At 43.2% G+C, this 23,427-nt stretch overlaps 1 protein-coding gene across 1 annotated transcript in view; it reads right to left on the bottom strand.

Annotated features, from left to right (window-relative positions):
* LOC147725878 (putative E3 ubiquitin-protein ligase HERC1) overlaps nt 1-23,427 on the bottom strand; it is a 1,064,842-nt gene that overhangs the window by 46,294 nt on the left and 995,121 nt on the right. The window contains exon 69 of the mRNA XM_086963380.1: nt 15,725-15,977. Within this exon, the coding sequence (XP_086819506.1) occupies nt 15,725-15,977 (253 nt within the window). The remainder of the gene's footprint in view (nt 1-15,724; nt 15,978-23,427) is intronic.

The following is a 23,427-nucleotide window of genomic DNA, read 5'->3' as shown; positions in this document are numbered from 1 at the left end:
TTGCCCTCACAACAATCTGTTCCTAAAGTCGTATGAGTACTAATATTTCCATGTTTAACCTTTATAATCTTAGTTTTCCCTAAGCTCCTCGATTTTTCCAGTCAATCACATTGGCTTAGGCCTGAAAGGGCAGAGAACCTGTTTTCGATCGAGATGTCCCAATTATTTTTATTTTCAGGTATTTTGGCTTTTCTTATTACAGGGTTCCATTTCGTTTTCAGCAATGTTGGATTTAGAATGTTTCCCTTTTTTATGTAAAAGAAATCCAATGTTAGTGGCACTATTTCGGTGGATCTACGCTGGGGGGGATATATATTAGCTAGAATGTTTGGTAAAACTTCTGGATCTGAGAAATGTAGCACCACACAATCCCCCTTGAATTTTTTGATGCCACCCCCGATCCATTCAACCCTTCTAGCTTTTACTACTTCCTGTGCCAACTGGTCCCTGCCTCCTGGTTTAAAAGCCATGTTCTTTGATAGCCAGTGGAGTGATTTATTTATCAAAGAAGGGATGTTCTCTATTTGCCCTGATTCTAGTTGAGGAACATTTGCAAGGACCAATATTAGTGGGGAAGCTTCCACTATTAATTCAACAGGCCCCTTCTCTATATTGTCGAGATCATTTGTACTTCTGGAGCTGGGCCCCGCAGAATCCTCAACAATGGTAACTGGGTTTGGGACTCCCGATCCCTCCCCTCCTTGAACAGGCCTCCTCATGGTATTCTGGGAAGTATTTGCAGAAAAATCTGACCCAGGTGCAGTTTTGGTGGTTTTTGGGTCAGCTGTAACTGGATTTAACAAAGCAGTATTTGATCTTTCTTCTGTTGTTTTTTGCAAAAGCACCCCCAGTCTAGTAACCTCTTCTGTGAGCTGGTCAATTTTGCTTAGGAGTGGTTTGGTAATAGTTTTAATTTTATTATCTATGGCATTCAGCAGCTTCTTAAATTGGTCTTCGTCCAGGTGAACCTTTTCTCCCCCATTACTCCTAGCATCATCTCCAGTATTCCCCTGGGGGGAAGCGTCAGGGCGCTTTTTACCTGATCGAAGACCACCCCTTTTTGGTATATTCTTTCCCCCACCCTTTGTTACTCTAGGAGCTGGGACCGGTGTGGGGGTTTCTTCTTCTAGAGTAATAATGTCAATGTCAGTTGTACTTTCGGGAGCTGGTTCATTGATTGCTACTAGTAATTGGGTCAATGGATTGTTGTCTGGAGTCTGAAACACCTCATTGCTGATATCAAGAGCTGGGGTAGGTAGAGGCGTATTGTCAATAAGCAAGCCTGGCGAATAGCTAAGACCCAGAGATGATCTCCTGTCCTGGTTAATTTTGGCAACTTTCTGTACCATGTAATTGTCTATTGTATTAAGTGGAGCTGAGGATGTTTTCGCTTTAGACATTTTACAAGGTTGCAGCAATGCAGGTCCGTGGGGTTTTAAATCAATACGATATCCCAGACACTTACAGGTATGAAGGGAGTGTATCACTTACTTGAGTATTTTTGAGCAGCGTTCTTGGCCCTGCTCCTGCCTCTTCCTGCCGATGAGGGCCGTAGAGGGCCCGCCCTTTGCCCGGGCTTCGCCCCGGGCGTCCCGCGTAGCTGGTTCAAGCGCTGTTGATAAGCACCTCCTGGCGCGACGTCACAGTTGCGCGCCGCCGCTGTGCCTGCCGGGAACTGTAGTCCCGGAGCGGCGGCGCGATTCTGGCTTCAAGTGACTCTTGGCCCCGGTGGCGGCGTCCTCCCAGCAAGGGAGCTATAAGGTGAGTGACTCTTGGCTCCGGTGGCGGTGTCAGTAGAGGTAGGTGTAGCCTCCTGTGCTCCTGTGGCTACATGGCTGTGGTCTAGTAAGGAGTGCTGTGTTCTGTCCCCTTGTAGAATTCAGAGACACCCCTGAGTTTGGGACAGCCTTATCCTTACCAGGGTGGTTAATAGAGTGGGGCTCCATTTCTAGGGCTTCCCATAGTTGTCTGCATGCACTCCTTCGCTGTAAGTGAATATAAAAAGAAGGGGGAATGCTGCCTACAGAAATATAACAGGATCAGTGCATTCCCCACTTCTTCTTTCCTTCCCATGGACTGTCTGTGAGTGATACTCGTAGGTTCCTATTGAGGCAGGAATCTCCCCTTCATGGTGTTCAGTGGTGGTCCCTGAAGTGAGTGCCAGACTGTGAGTATTTGGTATCTTGGCTTGTGGTTTTGGCCTCAGTCTCGATCTAATCTAGTGAGAGGTCTGTCTTTGGACATGAGTGAGGTCCTGTAACCTGGAGGGACAGGTCAAGCACCCCCTCATTTGAATGACAGTTGACTACTGTCCCTGCCATGTGTTTACAGTAGTTGTGGCCAGGCTCTTTTAGGTCTGGCATTAGCTAAGACCTTTTGTTTTTACTAACATTATATGTATTATCTACCTAACTAGCTCTTCTCATCCATTGGTCTTTTGTTGTATCATTCACATTTTGCTTCCACTCACCCAGAGCATACACCATGGGGCAATGAGCAGCCCACTTCAGCCACTGGTTAGCTTCCTGTTAAGTGACTGTCTTTTGCTCTTTCACAATGAGCCCATCAGCGTGAGTCGCGCGAGCGCGTCGACAAGATGGCCGCCACCGGAGCTCCGTAACTACATCAGCTTAATGAGCTGAATTACGACGATTTTCTCCACAAGGTTTGCTCACTTTTCATAGCGCTTGACTCCTAAGCCGGCCCCCTACCTTGACTGTGAATTTTGCACGTTTTCAACGCGCGAGGGCCCCTTTGTCTGCTTCCTGGCTCCTCTCTCCAGCCTCTGCTCTGGTTCTGCCGATTGCCTCAGCTCTGGGGGCGGTGCAATTCTGAGGAAAGGGCCTGGCTTGGGCCTAGCCACTCCCACGGCTCACCTTAACCCTTCAACTGCCTTTTCCTCAACAACTTCCAGAGCTTTTAATACCCTTTTCCCTCATATTTATTAAAAATTTTGAGGTGAATTTATTTTTTACATTTTTCTGACGCAAAAAGTTATTTTTTCTCCTCAAGATGGATAATAAAAATTTAGCTAACAACAAAAGGAAGCAGCAAGTATCTCCTCCTCCAAACAAATCTAAGGTTGTTGAAACTTCTGAACCTTCACTTAACCTGATACTAGAAGAAATTAAAGCGCTGCGCATCAATACTGATACTATAGCAAACTAAATGAAAAATGTTCGCAAAGATATGGCGTCTATGTCCATGAAAGTTTCTGATAATTCTATCAAAATTCAGGACAATAAAACCAAACTTGACGCTTTTACTCCTTTGATGGCTCAGATAGTACCAATGCATAACCAGCTATTGGAATTGGAAAACCGTAACAGACAATATAATCTCCGCATTTTCAATTTGCCGGAAGAAGTTGAGGGCTCCGACTGTCGCCTGTACCTGGAATCTTTGCTGCCTGGTCTTCTAAATATCAAATTCCCAGAAAAATTTGAGGTGGACAAAGCGCATAGAATTCCCTCACACAGGAATCCACGACATGCAAAACCCAGGCAAATGATTTTCAAGGTTTTGCGTCACCATCACTTGGTCCTCATAAGGAAAGCAGCTAGAGACATTCCTTCGCTTCTGGTAAATGGCTCCAAAATATTTATCCATCAAGACTTTGCAAAGGAAACGGTTACTATTCGCAAGGAATTTTCATCTTTGCGTCCTCAATTGAGAAGCCTTGGTTTTAAGTATGGTCTATTTGATCCGTCTACAATGCGAGTTTGGAAGGATACCTTCTCAAAATCTTTTCATCGTCCTGAAGACTTAAGACTTTTTCTGGATCAACAAGCTTCGTCATCAATGGAGACACAAGCTCCTATTACCTGAACGCAATTAGTCTGAGCATTCCTGGTGATTTTTGATTCTTCTTTCTTCATGAGCTCCAACGGTATCTGGCCATGCTTGTGGAACGGGTGTGCGTCTCTGTGTCCTTATTTATGTGTCCTGTTTGTAGCTTTTTCTTCCTTTTCTGTTTCTTCCTATTGTGTCCTTCCTTGCTTTTTCTAGCTTTCTACGTAGAGTTACTTTTCTTCCATGGCTGTTTACTCTCTTCTCTTCCTTTACCATCTCTCTTCGTTCTTTTCTTACTTCTTTATGGCTAATACACATGATGTCAAAATTGTTTCTCTTAATGTTAAAGGTCCACGGCATCCAGTTAAAAGAACTAAAATTTTAGACTATTTGGGTGCTTCTAAAGCTGACATATGTTTTCTTCAAGAAACACATGTTGATGATAACATTTTGCACTATATGAAGAAAAAGTGGGTGGACAATATTGTCTCATCGCCTGCCCTTGGTAAGAAAAATGGGGTTGCGATTTTCTTTGCTAAGAGATTACACTGTCAGATTATTAGTAAATTTACAGATACAGAAGGTAGATTTATTGTTGTTAAAGTTAAAATCCATGATTCAACCTTCTTTTTGCTTAATATTTATGGCCCCACGGCTGATGACCCGCTGTTTTGGTCTAACTTATCTACTGAAGTTCTAAAGTTGGGACAAGTTCCTTTGATTGTTGGAGGGGATTTTAATGTGATCATCGATCCGCTACTTGATAGACTTTCTACTACCAAGTTTAGACCCCCTAAAGTTTTTCATGCTTTTAAAACTTTCATTAGTACAACCAAATTGGCTGATGTATGGAGACTACACTTTCCCACTGAAAATGGTTTTCTTTTTTCTCTAATCCCCATAATTCTCATTCAAGGATTGATTATTTTTTGATTTCACCCTCCTTACTTCAATCAGCTACAAATCCCGTCATAGGCACTATAGACATTTCAGACCATGCTTTAATATCATTTGTCTTAAATATCTCCTCTACTTTTACTAAACAAAACAGGTGGCGTATGAATTCGAGTATTGTCCTTACTGATAAGCATAAACCTAAACTATTACAAGCTATACAAGACTACTTTTTGTTCAACCCTGAGGATTCCACGTCAATTGTCACCAGATGGGATGCATTTAAAGCTTACATCAGAGGTACCACTATTTCTATTATGGCTCATGAAAACAAACAATTTAACGCTGACATTAAGCATTTGGAAAAGCAAATTGCTAAATTTGAGCGTTTGTTTATTTCTTCTAATGACACCCAGTACAAACTTACACTTCAAAAACTCCGCTATGAATATAATGCCATCCTTAGTCAGAGAGCAGGTGTTCAACTTTCAAAGTCCAATGCTAGATTTCGTTTTAACATCAATAGATCAGGAAAACTCCTTGCAAATTACTTACGAATTAAAAGAGATAAGACTCAGATTACCTCAATACGAGGAACACAGGGCAATGTAGCTATTTCTCATAATGATATTGTGCAAGAATTTTTAAATTTTTATTCCACCCTTTATAGTAAACCTGACAATTGCCCTGAATCTTTAATTGATTCTTTTTTAGGTAAGTGCAATTTACCCCATATTTCCTTGTCAGATAGAACAGGTCTAGATTCCCCAATTACATCTGAAGAGATTTTGCTTGCCATTAAGTCACTTCCCAAGAATAAATCCCCAGGTCCGGATGGTATCCCAGCAGAATTTTAATCACATATCCTCCCTTATTTGAATGCCCTTTTCTCTCATTTTGGCTCCTCTGGTACTATCTCGGGCTCTTTTACGGACGCCTTAATTATTGTTTTGCCCAAACCTGATAAAGATCCTACCTTGGTCTCCAATTATCGCCCCATTTCCCTAATTAACCAGGATTGTAAGCTTTATGCGAAAATCCTTGCTACTAGATTAGCTCCTGTACTCCACTACATTATTCATCCAGATCAATCTGGTTTCATGAAAAATAGATATTCTGCTAATAATACTAGAACTCTTTTACACATTATTGAACAAAGTTCTCACCTGTCCTCTCCTGCGGGAGTGATGGCCTTAGATGCTGAAAAAGCATTTGATAAGATTCACTGGCAATTTTTATTTAAAACTTTATTGTCTTTTGATTTTGGTGCCCCTTTTATTCGTATGATTTCGGCTTTATATTTTGCCCCTACTGCTCGTTTGTTCATTAATGGTCAAATTTCTAGTCAGTTTCCTCTTTTTAGAGGAACTAGGCAAGGTTGTCCCCTTTCTCCACTGTTATTTCTTTTAGGCATTGAACCTTTTCTTAATTATATTCGCCTTTGTGATGACATTCAGGGTATTACGATCAATGATGTAACTGTTAAAACTTTAGCCTATGCAGATGATGTTTTATTATTTATTAGTAACCCTCTTTCTTCTGTTCCTTCCCTATTAGACATTATTACTCAATACTCTATGGCAGTGTTTCCCAAACTGTGGTCCGCGGACCCCCAGGGGTCCCTGACACATTCCCAGGGGGTCCGCAGGCTGCAGTTTTAAAAGCACTGAAAAGTATCTTGTTAAATTAGCTGTTTTCAAAGAACAATAAAAGTGTCAAGATAACGACAGTGATTAATTTCCCTGCTGGAGAGACATGAGAGTTTTGTCCAGTGGCTGCTGTGACTGAACCAATGTAGCACAGAGGGTTAATATGCCTACTGCAAAGAAGTGTACCATGTATTTTAAAAAACAGTACTTGGTATGCATAGGTCAGGGGGTTACTGCTTTTGTCAGAGAGATTCTTTCATTACAGTGCAGTTCATAAGTAACAATCATAATCTAGCACAGTGACAAAAAAACTGTCAAACAGCTGCTTGCAAACTGCAAGGCACAAGTTAGTGACTTATGTTTTTTCTCAGTCTTTCAGTATTCTGATGCTTCTAAAAAGGTTTATTTGGGTGGAAATACATTTGTGTTGTTAAAGTCAATGCTAACCACTATGTTATGTTCTGAATCCTGAGTTTGTGCTGCTCCAGACCAGCACTGCTTGAGTTTGTGCTTCTCTGGACCAGCATCCTTGGCTTAACAACACACTCTACTACTTCAGAAACGCAAGGCTGCACCATATTTACAAGAATATGGTGCAGCCCTGCGTTTCGCCTGCGCTGGCGCTACACTTAACAGGGGAAGATTGTTTATGTACAGGAAGGGCCCCCTTCCTGCAAATAAACAATCTTGAAATGTCATTTTGTCACTTCTATGTGTGCTGCTTAATGCAGCACACATGGAAGTTACAAAATGTAATTTTTTTTAAAGATTGTTGATGTGCAGGAAGGGTCGCCTTCCTGAACCTAAACAATACAAGGCGTTTTGCAAAAACGAGGAGAAAGAAGCATTTCTCCTTGTTTCACCAAGTTAAGACCAGGTTTTCCCTGGTCTTAATTTTGGCGCTGCTTCCCATTTATGCTGCTCTTGTAAATAGGGGGCAGCGTCAAAATCAATGGATGTTGCAGGGGAAACGCCCACAACAACACCCACTCTCCACCCCTTTCATGCTAAGAATTGCGGGAAAGGGGTCTTATTTACAAGGAACTGTTAAGCCACGTTAAGTGGCTTAAAGTTGCCTTGTTAATAAGGCAAAGCCCATATCGCCACGGGAACGTCTCAATAAGTGATGTTCCCATAGTGATAGGGGATTGTAAATATGCCCCTAAAATCATTAGTAATTAGAGTATTTGTTTTTTGTGCACATGTGTGTTCATTTTTTTCCGAATTACTGTTAATGTTTGAAATTTAAATCCTACAAATTGCTTGGGGGTCCCCGGCTTCCAGTGGTGACTCATTGGGGGTCCTCAGGAGTCAAAAGTTTGGGAACCACTGCTCTATGGTTTCAGGGTACAAATTAAATGTAAGCAAAACTGAATTTTTTCCTTTGAAAGTGTTTTGTACCTCAGAGATGCTCCCAAACAAAGATATTCTTTGGCAACCAACCAAACTTAAGTATTTGGGTATTCTATTTGCTTCATCGCTGCCAGCTACGTTAAAACTTAACTCTGATTTCATAATTGACTACATTAAAAACAAAACGTCCAAATGGTCTGCCCTTCATCTCACTTGGTGGGGAAGAATGGAATCTATAAAAATGAATATAGCGCCTAAAGTTTTCTACTCTTTAGCTATGATCCCCACCCAATTTCCTCTTAATTTTTATAAATCTAATGACACTCTATTATCTAAATTCCTTTGGTCTAACAAAGTCCCTCGTATTGCTTACAAAAAGTTAAAAATTCCTAAAGCCCAGGCTGGTTTTTCCCTGCCAGACTTTCACCTTTACCATAAAGCTTTTATTTTAAAGCAGAGTACCCTTTGGTTTACTACTTCACATATGGTAAAACCTCCAATTTGGTTGGATATTGAAGCCTCCATTGTACGGCCCTTTTCTTTGCCTTCATTGATGTCAATGTCTTCCACAGCGAAGGTTGTTCATCTTTCCTCTATCATTAAGTCCTCCAGATTGATAATTAATGATTTAGATTCTAATTTTGAATTACCCCTACTTTCCACAATCCACTTGTCTTTATGGCACAGTGCACTACTTAAATTGAACAGAAACATTACCTTTTGGTCCTCTTGGATTTCAAAGGGAATTTTATATCTTAAGGATGTCTTTAATGGTGTTGCTTTTATTCCCTTTGAACAGATACAGTTAAAGTTTGGTCTTCCAGCTACTGACCTTTTAAAATATCAATTCTTGTGTAACTCTATTTTGGATTCCTTTCCCAATGGTATTCCCTCTTCCACCACAAATGACCTACTAATTTACATTACAGCTGCAACATCGTCCCCTAAAGCTGTCTCTGTTTTTTATTTAAAAAAAAATCCACCTCACAGGGCTCCAATGTTCAGATTATTTCTTCGTTTTGGAACAATGAACTTTCTATCACCCTGTCAGATGACTCATGGTCCTCTATATGGCTCAACAGTATCTCTGGCTGGCTCCCAGTGTCCCTTTATCAAACCAATGCCTATATATTATTTAACACTTTGTGGACTCCATTGCGTCTATTTCATGCTAAACTGTTACTTTCTGATGTTTGTTGGCACTGCAATGCTAGCCCTGGTTCACTTCGCCATATGTTATTTGACTGTCCAATTATTATGAAATTTTGGTTGGAAGTATGGAGAGTAATTTAAAAAATTTTACCTTTACAAGATGATATTTCCTTTAATTTATTAATTTGCAAATCGATCGCCCTAACTTATCCCCTTTCTGAGTCAGAGGCAAAATTGTTTAATTTTCTGATAACAGCTGCCTTAAAATCCATTACCTTCTGTTGGAAAGATGCTTCTTCGCTTTCAGTCCATGCTTGGTGGTCATGGATTGCCTTTACGAGAAGAGGTGCGCAGCTATCTCTTAAAGGCGTTACTCATAATTCACAATCATTTCAGTCGTTTTGGTCTCCTATTGATTCATATGTTTTGCAATGATATTGTTAAATTTTTTCTCATGACCTATTTTTACATTACAATTTAACTGTAACTCTGTAGTTTATGAATTTTATGTCCCTATGACATGTGCTTTCCTTTCCCTCTCCCTCCCTTCCTCCTTTCCCCTCCTCTTTGATTGCGATTCTCTTTTATTATTATATGTTCATATTGCGTATTTTGGTTTAATGCATTTCATATTGATTATTTCATTGCTTACGCTTGTAAATTCCTTCATCTTTTTTTGTATTGTACTTGTTCTTTTCATTTTGTCTTAAAACTTAATAAAACCTTTCTGAACGTAAAAAACAATGAGCCCATCAGCACCCACGATAGTTCCGTTCGCTGCAAGTGTTTTTTGTTCACACTTTATAATGACTTAAGTGCTGTTTTTGTGATTATAGCTCAGGTGAAAGCAAGATTCTACCAGAAGTGAGCACTGGCCTCATTTCGCTCTTTATCAGCTCCTGTCTATACTATTGCACATTTATTTTGTCCTATTTTTATCTGATTGCAGATATTTCATAGCATAACAGAATGTATCGATTTGAAAAGGTTCTGTATTAACTTATTTTCTTTTTTCTATGCATGCAGTTGACAAACACAAAGCTTCAATAGCATACACTTGAATTCTCAGTTGGACACTTGTGTAAAGCACATTTATGTGTTTTACCAATAGTTATTTAATAAACGTTGCCTGAAAGAGAATCAACTTTTATCATATTTAGGATACACCATTTGTAGCTCTCTTTATGTATTTACTTCATGCTTTGTTTGTTTTTCATTATTTCTTCTTTCTTTGTTTGTGTCTTTCCTTCTTTCTTTGTTTCTTTACCTCTTATTTCCTCTTCCCTTTTTGTCTTTCTTACAATCTTTCTTTTTCCGGTTTTCTTCTTTTCTCTCCTTTTTTCTTGCTTTTCATCTTTCTTTCATTTTTCTTTCCTTCCTACTTTCTCTTCATCTTTACTTTCTTTACTTTCTTTCCTTTTTCTGCTTTCTTGCCTTCTTTTTCTTTCTGTCTTTCTTTTTTTCTTTCAATGTTGCTTACCTTTTGTCCTCCTTTCTTTCTTTCCTTTATTCTTGCTTCCTTCATTCGTTCTTTCCTGCTGTCTTTTGTTCTTGCTTTCTTTCCTTTTTTGCTTTTTTCTTTTTCTTTCACTGTTTCCTTCTTTCTATCCAGCATTCTTACCATTTCATTCTTTCTTGCTTTCTTTCCTTCATTATTTCTTGCTTTCTTCCATGTTTTCTTTGTCTTTCCTTTCTCTTTTTCTTTCTTTCTTCAGTATTTATTCTGTCTTTTCTTTCTTTCTGTCTTTCCTGTTTTTGTTCAGTCTTTCTTTCCTTCTTGCCTACTTTCTTTCCTTCATTTCTTTTCTTTCTTTTCTTCTTTCTGTCTTACTATTTTTCTTTGCTTCTTTCAGTGTTTTGACTTTGTCCCTTCTGTCTTTCCTGCTTTCTTTTCTACTTTCCTGCTGTCTGTTTCATTCTTTTATTTTCTGCTTTCTTAACGTCTTTCCTCCCTTTTTTCATTCTTTCTTTCCTACTTTCTTACCTTCTTTCCTTTTTCTTTCTTGCATTCCTGCTTTCTTTAAGTTCTAGCTCTTTCTTTCCTTCTTTCTTCCTTTTTTCCCCTATCTTTTTGATTCCTTTCTTTCTTTTTCCTTTCTTTCTTTCCTTCTTTCTTTCCTTCTTTCTTTTCTTTATTTCTTTCTTTGCCTCGTGCCTTCTTTCTTTCCGTCTTTACTTATTTCTTACTTACTTCTTCCTTTCTTTTTTCTTCCCATCCTTCTTTTCTTTCTTCCCTTTACTGCTTCCCTTCCTTTTCTCTTTTTATATTTACATTTTTCTCTTTCCTTTCCTCCTTTTGTCTTTCTTTCTTTTCTTCTTCTCTTCTTAACTTACTTCTTCCTGCCCTATTTCTCCTTCATCATAGGCAAGAGGCTGGCAGCCAATTGGTTTTAGGTCTATGTTAGCCAAGTCATCTTGAGTTTACTAAAATTATGTATGTGACCCTGTTGTTACTTACAGTGTTTTTAGCCACAATTCATCCATTTGTCTGTGGTTTTGGCATTCATATTTTTTTCCAACACATTCAAGCATGTATCAAGGGGCTATGTGTCCCCCAATTCAGCCAATGGCTGCCTTCACTATGAGTTATGGCATTCTGTCCTTCACACAGAGTACTTCCCATCGGTGCCAGAGACTAATATGGTAATGTATGCTTTTTGAGACCAAAAAACATTTTTGAGTTTAGTCAATGTTTTTTTTTAGTTTGACACACACCTGGGAGCTTCACCAACAATATCGTTTGCAAAAACCATGACAATGCTTATTATCTGTGTCACTGGCGTAAGAGATCTACTGGTCCACTTGGGTAATGTGCTGCTTCTTTAAGGTAACCTATATACTTTGCTAACATCTCATGTTTGTGTTCTGCCTGTGGCCTGTGTGCTGCATACTGTGGACAGTGTGTACATGAGTGGGAAAGATGAATTGAGGCCTGCAGGCTCCTTTTGACAGCTCTTGCCTGTTCATGACCACAGGATATGAGGTTATTTTCCCAGATTGTGGAAGTATACTGCTGGAACTCCTGAAGCTGGTTGGATGACACCTAGACACTGAAATGGGGTGAGAGGTGACTGGGTTCCTTTTGAAATTCGAGTTGTTTCGCTGTTTCTGCGAGTGACTGCTGATTAATCTTCCCGAAACACTGACACAACTCTACATTAAAATATCCTCTACTTTAAACATCCAACACCTCAAACACCACCTGCACATCACCAAGACGTGGATGTGCAACTCCTACCTAAAGCTCATCCCAACCAACACAAAGTTTGACAAAAATAACAAACAACACAAACCTGGCTCAACATTGTGAACCTTAATAGTGCCAAACTCCAACTTTCACTGAACACCAATTCACTTAGACTCACCCTTGACTCCAACCTCACCCTCAAAAAACACACTACCAAAGAAAACCTGGTACCAGCTCTTTCTTCTGAAGAAAGTTAAACTGTTAGGCTGCCCCCCATCCCAGCCATTCACAGTCACCCAAAGATACCGCCATATCCCCATTAACAACTCTGGGATGTTTTTTTTTACAAAAAGTATTGGAACTGTTTTGATCAAATGAAAAACACATGAGTAACTTGGTCCCCCATAGCATGCCACTTTTGACCTCAGTTTACATACTTAAGTTGAGTCGGGGGGGGTAGCAGATCTGAGACCAAAAGGGTTATATTCAGCGCCCTGACCGGTGCCCTGGCGACCCAGAGTAATGGTGCAAGAGAATGCCGAAAGGAGCGAAATCTATGGATAGCATTGAAGAGATGATCCAGAGACAGGGACGCTATGTGGGTGTCTAATAGCTCGCTTACAAATGGACAGAGACCGCTTCCCCACTTTGTCAGAGAGATGTCCTAGAAAGGTGTTGAGAAGTGAGGGCTCTTTTATTTTAAGGCTATCGCTACCATTAGGGCGGCAGGTGCACTGAGGCGATGGTGTGGGGGCCTCTGCTCCCCAATTATTGCTGTTGTGCTATCATTCCTTGCTTGTATTAGGGCTCAGTGCATCCCTGCTGTGCCAGTGGGGCTTTGGCATCAGACCAATGGCCCAGTAGAGAGGAGAACTGATGCAGAGGAGACACCTTAGTTTAAGCCTTGGAGAGGTGGTGGAAAGGAGGACGGAGGGTTGAACAAGGGGCAGAAGAGACTGCTTCCTTCACAAGGCAGCAGCTCTACTTAATGAGGCAGATGCAGTGGCACTGGGACCTAGGAGTGCATCACTATTAAGAATGTCTTACTTTACAACAGCGGTACTGGGGAGAAGCATTAGGGCTGAGGGCACTCTTGCTACAAAGAGGCAGGCAACATGTGAGAGCTCATGTTTTTTAAAAGTCTTTTTCAAGATTGAAGTGATGGCCATCCAAACTGGTTCTGAAAATGCAGACATAAATTCCCATCCCCTGCTTAACCTCTATCACCATGCGAACCACTGACCCACTTATTGTTTCAGTTCCAAATTCTCTTTAACCAAGGAAGGGAGTGCGCCACAGAGTACTCTGGTATCTGCCCGACAGCCAGCTTTCCGGGGATGAGGGGGCATCACCTGGTTTCTGACTTTGCTGGCAGATGCAGAAACTCTGGCCTGAAGTGCCTTGCAGTGAAGCTAACCTGCTACAGAGAAGGAGGGAGCGTGCCAACCCTGCTGAGGTGCAACTCACTTGAAGGGCCAGAGCAGCTTAATGCACAGTGCAGTGTGAAGGAATGCGTGGGAGAGTGATCTGTGTCATAGACACACTAGGGATCAAAAAGGGATCTGTGAAAGCCAAGATGTACTGATCCATAGGAGAATATTATAAATCACACTAAAGAACGATGAGCTAGATCTATGTGGAAAGAAGCTCAAAGACACTGCAGAACAGGTGTTCTATGGGGCCCTAAAGGGGAGAGATATCCCTCAGGACAATAACCCTCACTCAGTGTTAGATGACTTGCTTCATCATTTGGGTTCCTTCCTCACATCGTAGTGTGGGCTACGAAACCCCTAGGGGAGGAGCTGAGGTGTTTTTTTCTCTGAAGAGGAGCGTAAGAAGAAGGTGAATGAGGGGCAGAGTGCATAAAAGTGTGGAAAGGTGTGATGAAAAAGGTCTGTCTGAGTCCACTGAAACTTTATTGGGTGGTCACAGCGACATAATTAAAATGTGGGACGGGTAGGGACTCAAATGATGTATCCTAGTGCATTAGGTAAACATGTTTCTGCCAACAGGCATTCATCAGGACCTAAATATCTAGCCATTCTGCAAAGGTGATAAAGGTAAAGAAGTGAAGATAAACAAGACTCCACTGGAACTGTGAGGCCCGCTGTTCAATGTCCCTCTTCTATTTCAGAGGGAAACGTGAACCTAAAGTGCCAAAAAGTCATGTGCACTCTCCATGCTCTTAAACCATCTTGTGGTGCCCAGTTGCAATAACTGTGGTCGCCTGCCATCTCTGAAGGGACGACCACAGTTATTGCAACTGGGCACCACGAGATGGTTAAAGAGCTTGGAGAGACGGTGTAGGCAATGCACCGTACTTCTGCATTTTTTGTGCATTGTTTTGCGGTTCAAATCATGGACAATGCTTAGGCTTCCAATAATGATCCAGTGGGGGGCCCCGGCTTCCAGTGATGACTCAGTGGGGGTCCCTGGCTTCCAGTAATGACTCGGGCCCGATTCACAAAAGTAAACTGAGAAAAATCCTAATTTTTGGTATTTACAAAAGGCATTCAGTAGTAGTGAAGTTAGGAATCCTAACTTCACTACTACTAAATGCCTTTTGTGAATACCAAAAGTCCTAAAGTTAGGATTTTGTCCCAGATTGCTTTTGTGAATTGGGCCCTCAGTGAGGGTCCCCGGGTTCCAGTAATGATTAAGTGGGGGGTGTCAGATCCCAAAATGATTCAGTGGGTGTCCCCGGGTTCCAGTAATGATTAAGTGGGGGGTGTCAGATCCCAAAATGATTCAGTGGGTGTCCCCGGGTTCCAGTAATGATTAAGCGGGGGTCTTCAGAAATCAAAAGGTTGAGAACCAGTGCCAATGATTGTTACACTGCTTCTTGTTTGTCATACCTTATAGGTGGGTTATTATCACAATATCAGCTATTGGTAGTGTAGTGTGTCTGAAAGTCCTTTGAAGAGGATATGTCTTGTCCAAAGCCGGTTGGTGGTTGGTAAGGTATCCTCACGGCAGGACAGGGAGACATACTCACAGGCAGCTGGTAGTTTCATGTGCCTGCATAATGTGATGATAGAGTAAGGAATGTGGGTCGATGAAGTTTACAGGTGAGATGGTGATAGTTGCAAATGTTGCTGCTGATATGCATGGAAAGAGTAAAAAATATTTCTTCTAGTTACACCTGCTCTGGGAAGACGTTATGTTTTAATGGTGCCCTGGGTTTACGTGATTGAGTTAATCTAGAGCAGCATCAAAATCTATGGGAGCTGCACGGGAAAACCCACCACAATTCCTATGGAACGCCTTCTTGGCACAGAGTAAGGTACAGCAGCGACTTGCAATGCTTTGTCTTACTCCATATCTATGAAGCCATGCAAAGCCACGCAGGGTTGCTTTGCGTCACCTCATAGATTTGATTGAGAGGTTCACACCGTCAGAGCATAAAAAAAGCGACGCTCTGGCGGCACAGGCCCGCATAAATAAGCTCCTTAGTGCATGCATAATGGTTGCGCAATGCACCTTCATACATTGCCGGTGATGTCATGTTTCAGAAGGCTGACTGATGGCATTGGAATGAGTGTGGGCTGGTGGTAGTGTCGTTGACTAGGTTGGTTTAATACGTTTTATAAAACCTACTTGGCTTGGTTGACAGTGACAGGGAAATCGATTGCTGGTGCATTTGCAACATAGAGTTTTGTTTCTGAGTGATTAGCATGCCCAGGTCTTACTCTCTTACCACTGTAAAGTTTTCCTCTGTGATCTCGCTGTCTTCTAGATGGAGGATCCCCCGCAGGCATCGATAATACAGCAGGTCCACCTCTTCTAGATCCTGGGTGGTCAACGGGATGTTGCAGAGCTGCTTCCACACCCAGGGCGCCAGGTAGAGTTCCAAGGGCTTCTTGGTGCGCATGGCTACACCCATGAGGATGCCCAGAAAGCGAAACTGAAGCATGTGGTCATCAGAAAGTGCAGATGGGTTCAACAGAAACCTGGAATTAAGAAACATTGAACGACATCTGAATATCAACAAATGCCATAATAAACACTACTAACTCTGTCTGTCTTCTAAAATGTCGGCATGTATATTGGTTTTGTTTGCCACTGGCGTCTAAAGGCACCATCCTACTATGGTTCTGAAAACTGGGCCAAGTCTCAGGCTTCTCAGAGAGCTAGCGTGGGAGGCAAGAACTCTGAACTCAACATAGATACGTAACACATTGTTGAACTAAGCTCTTTCTGCAGGATAAATCCCATACATTTTATCTTGCTCGCCATTCTTTTGCTGATCTTGTTTTTCTTGACCTTAGTAATGCGTGTGTCCTCTCCTTTAAACGAAGCAGAACGGGCTTACACTCAATTAGCATAATTAACATACATGAAGTCCCTAGTAAAGTGGTACTGTCTGTGCCCAGGGACTGTACATTAAATGCTATTAGTGGGCCTGCAGCAGTCATTGTGCCACCCATTTAAGTAGGATATTTAAACATGTCTCAGGCCTGATTTTGCAGCCTGTGTGGGCATCTTTAAAATGCCATTTCGGCTTGGAAAAATAAACCTTTTGTAAAAACAAGGAGATGATGGACAGAACGCTTTAACTTTAGAGACACTCAACTTTACAGACACTCACCCCCAGTCACAGATCTTCAACACTTAAACCTTCCCATTTAATGGATATAAGTTACCCATGGGGTAGGCCCTAACTAGCTCATTGGGCAGAGTGCAGTGAACTTAAGTTTGACATGTACTTTTGACTTCAACATGTCCTGGTAGTAAAACTCTTAAATTCGTTGTTTTACCACTGCAAGGCCTGCCTCTGCCATAGGATAACATTGTGGAACAGTTCTGTTTATTGAGGTCCACAATGTAACTAACACAGCTTTTCTGCCTACACCCAGCGGCTGGCAGCAGACACAACAGAGGGCCAGTGGTACACAGCTGTATGCCCACAACCCAGAGACTATTTACCAATGAACAAATAAAGAAATCAAGAGAAGTTACTAGCAAAACGCAAACCATTAACCCCACCCCCTCTCCGCCGCACCAGAATAATGTACTCGCTGCACATCAAACAGAGTTACATCTCAGGAGGGACCCTGGTAGGTGTCTCATACTGCAGGGAGGGTTTATGGCACTTCAGCCTCTCACAAGAGGAGCAAGTACAAGATCTGCAAGTATTTTGGGCAAGTCACTTCCCCTTCCCTAAATTCTACGGAGCGAAGAAGGGTCCCCACAAATCAGGGTAGGCAGCTGCTCTGTTCTCCACTGTAAGAGACAGTCACTCCATTGCTAAGGGAAACCGAAGCTTATGTAGCCAAGATGTATGGTACAGGATGCTCTTAGATCCCTAGAGCATGAGTATCACTTGGCGCTCAGCATTTAACGTTAAAGCCATCTGCCGGCCCTGCAGCGAGGGCAACGGGAAAGTCAGGGGATTCGGCAGCCCAAGTAGAGTGTACACAGGGAAGAGTAGTGTCAAAAGCTAAGTCAATGTCATCTAAGACCTGATCCCAGAATAAGGACAGTTTGGGGCAATGCCACAGGAGATGAAGGAGATGAAGGAGTAAACCTGTCTGCCCACAGCCCCTCCAGCATTTCTCCAAGAGTCCCTTGTTCCATCTGTGGATATGTGCTGGTGTGAGATACTAGTAGGAGGCTATTTTGTGGGCCGCCTCCAAGGTTCCATACTTTCATAGTCGGCGCTGTCATAGGTGAGGAGTACGACCCTCAGGCACTGTATTTCAAGGCAGTCATGCTTTCCTCCAAATGTTTACACCTGCAACTGTCTGATCCATTCATGAAGAACCAGTGCTTTTAGGAGAGAGGCCTAGTCCACTCTATGAGATGATGAAGTTGCGTGGCTTGGAAATACTGAGTGATCAGTGGGAGCCCTAAGCCTCCCTCTCCCTTGGACATTGAGAGTTGTTTATAATGGAGTTGGGGTCTTTTACCGCACCAGACCAATTTGATGATAGCAAGTTGTAGGGAGTGCAGCACAGTGGGTGAAAGAGTCAACAGTAAGGTCTGAAAGATGTGTAGAGAATAAGCAGGAGTACAGTAATTTTGACTGCAGCTATGCAGCACGACCAGACCAACCGTCGACAACTCCAGGAGGACAGCAACTTACTTGTCTGGTCAAGGAGGGACCCATAGTTTGCCACCAACGTATTTGCTGTAGTGGAAGCGAGTGGATGCCAAGATATGGTATGGCCTCTGTTGTCCAAGCCAATGGAAACTGGGCGCGTAGTGCCGCCAAATTTTGTTGTGTAGGAGTGACCGACAAGTTCAAGATCTGAGACTTTTAAGGTTAACTTTAAAACCGAGACTTCTCCAAATAACTGCAACTCATTAAATAGGCACGGCAAGGACGTCATAGAGTCCACCATTAAGAGGATGACATCATCAGCATATAGGCTGATGGTATGGGTGTCAGCGCCAAATCAAATAACCGGATATCTGCGAGATGTCTCTAATTTGCTGCACTATCTGCTTCATGTAGAGCACAAAGAGTAGTGGCAAGAGAAGGTACCCCTTACGGGTGCCATTCAATATCCGGAGCATAAAGGATAACGTCCCATTGACACGGGCAGAGTTTCTGGGGAGACTGTAAATAGAGCAGATCCATTTGAAGAATGTGCCGCCACAGTGCAAGCATGTATGGGCAATTGATGCAGACAAATGCTTCCCAGGATCCCGGCGAAGAGTTTGGCGTCTATGTTGAGAATGGAGATGGGTCTATATGACCCACAGTCTCCAGGATCCTTCGATGGCTTAAGTATCACAGATATGGACACCTCCATCATCAAGTCGGTCAATTCGCCAAAGTCGAGGAAACAGGTAAAGAGTCTCCTAAGAAGCGAAGCTAACTCCTGACAGGAGGTTTTATAAAATTGGGGTGTGAACCCATCCAGCCCGGGGACCTTGGTGGGCTTAAGCCGCGTGATTGCTAGGAGCACCTCCTCAACTCGTATTGGCTGATCCAGTTGGAATGCGAGTACCGCCGGTAATCGAGTCAGTGGAATCCCCCACAGATAGAGTCTCGGTTCACCCCGAGGGCCATCCAAGTTGGAGGATAGGGCGCTGTAGAAATCTTTGAAGGTTGCAGAGATTTCCTCATCCATGTGTTCCTCCTCTTCTCATGTCTTCCTAATCGAGCACACTGAACCAAACAAGGTCTTGTTGCAGAGCCTATGAGCCAGTATGCATCTGCAGTGAATGAATGAATGAATAACTTTATTCTGTGGTTACTTAAAACCATTACATTAAGACCAAAGTATAAAATTACAAAAGTTAAAACCTGAAAGTGTTTCAGCAGGCAAGCATTTATGAAAAGTTCCCAGGGTTCAAAAGGGCACACGCATTCGGGGACCTGGAAGGGCCACCCAGTGTCCCGCAGCAAAGTCTCTATTCCTGTGCGCCCTTGGCTGCAATCAACTCGGACCGGGTCTGTTGTATAAACTTTCCGAACGAGGCCATCTGTTTTACTATGCTCAAGGTGTATAATTGATGGATTGCCTCCTTAGCTGTGCGTGACCCCGCGTACCTAAGGATGGGCCTGAGGTAGAGGGTGCGGGGTACACGTAGGGCAGGGCAGCAGAATAGTAAGTGGGCCAATGACTCGCGTTTGTAATTACAGAGTCTGCATTCCCGAACTCCCGTGCCAGCATTTCCCGGATGATATAGTTCTTTGAGCGGGAGGGGGTGCAGTCTGTAGGCTAGAATCTTATGGAGGGCTGGGAGGCCCACAGCCTGCGTGAGATGGTTTCGAGGGTTATATGCGGTGTGCGGCAAGCATAGAGACTCATGAAAGGCTCTTTTCGCAAGAGACTCAAGGTCCAAGTCCCGAGAACAGGCACACACTTGCTTTTTGATCGCGTGTTTGATGGTCGTGTGGTTGACAAGGTCTGGATTCCACGACTCGATCGCAAGGTTAAGATGGGTCATTGCTGATTCAATGGTAGCTGACCAGGGATTCCCGGGTTCCATGAAGATATGTTTCAAGACGGCCTTCAGTGTGTTGTCGCGTGCCGCTGTTGTAAGGTAGTAATATTTGCTTAGGGCTGCCATCTCTTCCAGATTTTGTTGGTTGAGTGAGAATTCCAGGCGAATTAGAGTGTTTCTTGTACATTTTGGTAAATGGTACAATCTCTTGTATGCCCCACAGTGAATTTTTTCCAACTCCTTGTTCAGTTTGCCTGGGTACGCCTGTTGTGCGTAATTGAGGGCCGGCATTAACTTGGCCTTGAGGACTCTTTGAATAGCAGTTGATGATGGACTATATAAAGAGGCTTGTAGTTTACATAGGGCGAAGGTGATGGTCTTCCCTTTACCCTGAATTTTCTTTAGGTGGGTGCCGCACAACCCCGATTCGTGGAAGGAGACCCCCAGGTACGTGTATTTCTGTGTGCTGTCCAAGGTCAAATGGCCGAGGCTCAATTTTGCTCTTCTTTTTTTGGGGTAGTGCCCGAAGATGACTATTTTTGACTTGGTCGGGTTTGCTACCAGCCTATTTTTGTTGTTGTATGTTGCCAGGGCTGTAAGTGCCTTTTGAAGCCCAATTTTTGTATGACCCAGGATTACGAGGTCATCCTGGGGAATTTTGGTTGCCCCGATCTTTGGCGTTGCTAAGGCGGCCCCCGACAGGGCTATCTCCATGTCTGCTGTGTATAAATTAAACAGCAGGGGTGCCAACACGCACCCTTGTTTTAAGCCACGGTTCGTGTCAATCTTGGCGGTTGCAGAGTCACTTGAAAGTTTAATTCTTACCCCGTTATTTTGATACAAAGATTGTATCGCTCTTAGCAAAGAGAGGTCGATGTTCCAATGGACCAGCTTTCTCCATAGGATGGTACGATCTACTCCATCGAACGAGTAATCGATGAAGCAGGTGAATAATGGGAGAATTTTGCGCAGCCGCGCTCGATTGGCTAGGTAAGAAAGTGCAGTGATATTGTCTACAGTCGAGGACCCTGGTCTGAAGCCGGTTTGACAGAATGAAAGGAGGTTTTCTTCGCTTGCCCAGTCTGTGAGGTCCTTCAGGATGGCACTGGCGTAGGCTTTGCCCTCGATGTCCAAGAGGGCGATCATGCGGTAGTTCGTTGGATCCGATTTGGTCCCTTTCTTGTGGATTGGGTGCAAGAGCGAGCCTCGCCATGAGTCAGGCACATCCCCCGTTAGCCAGCAGTCAGTGTATAGGTAGGTCAGATTTTCAGACCAGAATTCAATGTTTGATTTGAACAGGTGGCCTTGGAGGCCGTTGGGGCCCGGTGCGCCGTTTGGTCTAATTTTTAAAAATATTTTGGACACTAGAGATTTTCCAGGAGGGGGCGTGGTATCGATGATTAAAGCAGGATTCTCTCTTAATGAGGGCATGTCGTGTGGCTGAGTGATTGGTCGTTCTTCGTTGTAGAGCGCTTTTACGTGAGAGACCCAGACTGATGCCTCGAGGGAGTTTTCTCTGTGGTTTGTACCTCAACCAAGGTGACTTATGTAACTCCAGAACTCTTGTGATTTCCCGGGGCTCAACAAATCAAAGATTTTCAGCCACTGAGCCTCGCAGTGGTAACGCTTTGCAGCCCACACTTTTTTGGAGTGGCTCTTTGCGGCCTCCTGCAGTTGTATTTTGTTCGTGATTGTGCGGCTTTTACTGAGGGCTTTTCGTTTTTTGTTTAAGTCCTTTGCATTTGTTTTAATTTCTGCATTAAATCCAAAGGCCGTCGGAGGATGCCAGTGGGTTGTCCTTTGTTTGTCCCCGCGTCCCCGGAGTTTTGCCGCTAAAGTCACAGTGATTCCGTCCCATATTGCTATTGTGTCCTGGCTGTGTTTGCGCGGAGGCCAACCTGCCCAGGAGTTTGCCCTGTTGTTAAAAGTTGCGGTGGCTACCTGTCCCCATTTAATTCTTCTAGGCAGCTTTATTAATTCTTGGCCGTCCGTTGCCCCGATGCATACGGGCCTATGTCGTGATTTCACAAATAAGTTCATAGTGATTGTTAGGGCTGCATGGTCGCTGTCATTGCGTTGGTGAACAATGAAGTTTGTCATTTGGGCTTGCAGTTTATCGCTTAGGATGATATAGTCGATCGTCATTTGATTGTTGTACGTGGGACCGACCAAGGCTCCCGGGGTGTACTTTAAGAGCACTGTGTGCGCCGTCGCCAGTTTGTATGGTTTTAAAAGTTCATTCCGTAATTTGGCGGCCCTGCGCTGTTGGTTTTGCTCAGTAGAGACCCCTATGTTATGAGTGTTAAAGTCACCGAGGATAATGCAGTCTAATGATGAATGGCGTAGCAGTAAGGTTTCTAGTTGGTTTGCAAGTGTGAGCGAGTTAGCTGTGTTCTCCTGCAAGTTATGGTAGATGTTGATTAGTAGTATTGGAGGAGTGCCGTTGGTGGAATGGGGGAATTTCAGAATGCCCTCCTGAAGGGTGTTTGGTTGGTTATGAAATTCCATTAATTCTATGTTCAACGAGTGTTTTATGTAGACACAAGTCCCCCCTGAGGGTCTTCCAAGTATGTTGTTCTTTTTTGCTGCTTTGCCATGTTCTGCATATCCTCTTAGCGACAGCGGTTGGGTCAGCCAAGTTTCCTGTATGCATATAATGTCTGCTTCCTCCAAGAATTTCACTGCGGCATGGTTTAGTAGCAGCTTTTTGAGGCCTGAGACGTTCCACGTTAATATTTTTAAGCTCTCTGTGATTCTTTTTTGTTTAAAGGTTTTACTCGCTCAGTGGGAGTGTGTTGATAAGATCAGGCTAAATTTGCAGGGCGAGTGTGTTAGGAGCTGGAGTTTAGTGCTGATGACAGCCAGGACCAATCTTTGCTTGTGTGACCCCTGGTTATGCACAATCGATTTCCTTGGCTGGGGTTAGTTGTGACCTTGATTGGGGTTCCTTGATTGAACTATTGTTTGTGCTGATTTTACACCCCTGGAGGACGGACACAACTTTTGGCCGATAGATGGAAGGAGCATTTATGCGTGTGATGCCAGCCACGCCCTGTTCCTGGTTGTCCAGCTTAGAGTGTGACATCAAGGTTTTTTTAATTGAGGGATATTTTTGTGCCGGCTTTGCCTTTATTTTTATGCCCCCAGCTTTCCAATAGAGAATGTTGGCTCCTCAGTGCCTCCGCCAGGTCTGGGCTGATGAAAGTTAATTCCGTTGTTTCGTTTTTTTCCTCCACATCCGGGGGCAGGAAAGAGATGGTTTCGATGTCTGTGGTTTTTATGCCTTCCAGTCCCGGGATGTTTGCGCAGAGTGTTAAAAGATTGCTGCGGTTGAGGATGTCCCATTTTCCTTGCAAGGTATATTCTGGATGTAACAGTATTTTCCGATCCTTCGCGCTTGCTTGACTTGCAGAGCTTGCGCTGGCCTCGTTGAGCCCAATTTTTCCCCGAGTCCCGGTTGAAGGTAGCAATGTCGAACCAGGCTGGTAAGAGTTTGTCTGG

The sequence above is a fragment of the Lissotriton vulgaris genome, chromosome 3_1 (genome assembly GCF_964263255.1).
Source record: "Lissotriton vulgaris chromosome 3_1, aLisVul1.2, whole genome shotgun sequence".
Lineage (NCBI taxonomy): Eukaryota > Metazoa > Chordata > Amphibia > Caudata > Salamandridae > Lissotriton > Lissotriton vulgaris.
The sequence above is the reverse complement of the archived record's forward strand: the minus strand, read 5'-3'. Positions and strand labels throughout refer to the sequence as shown.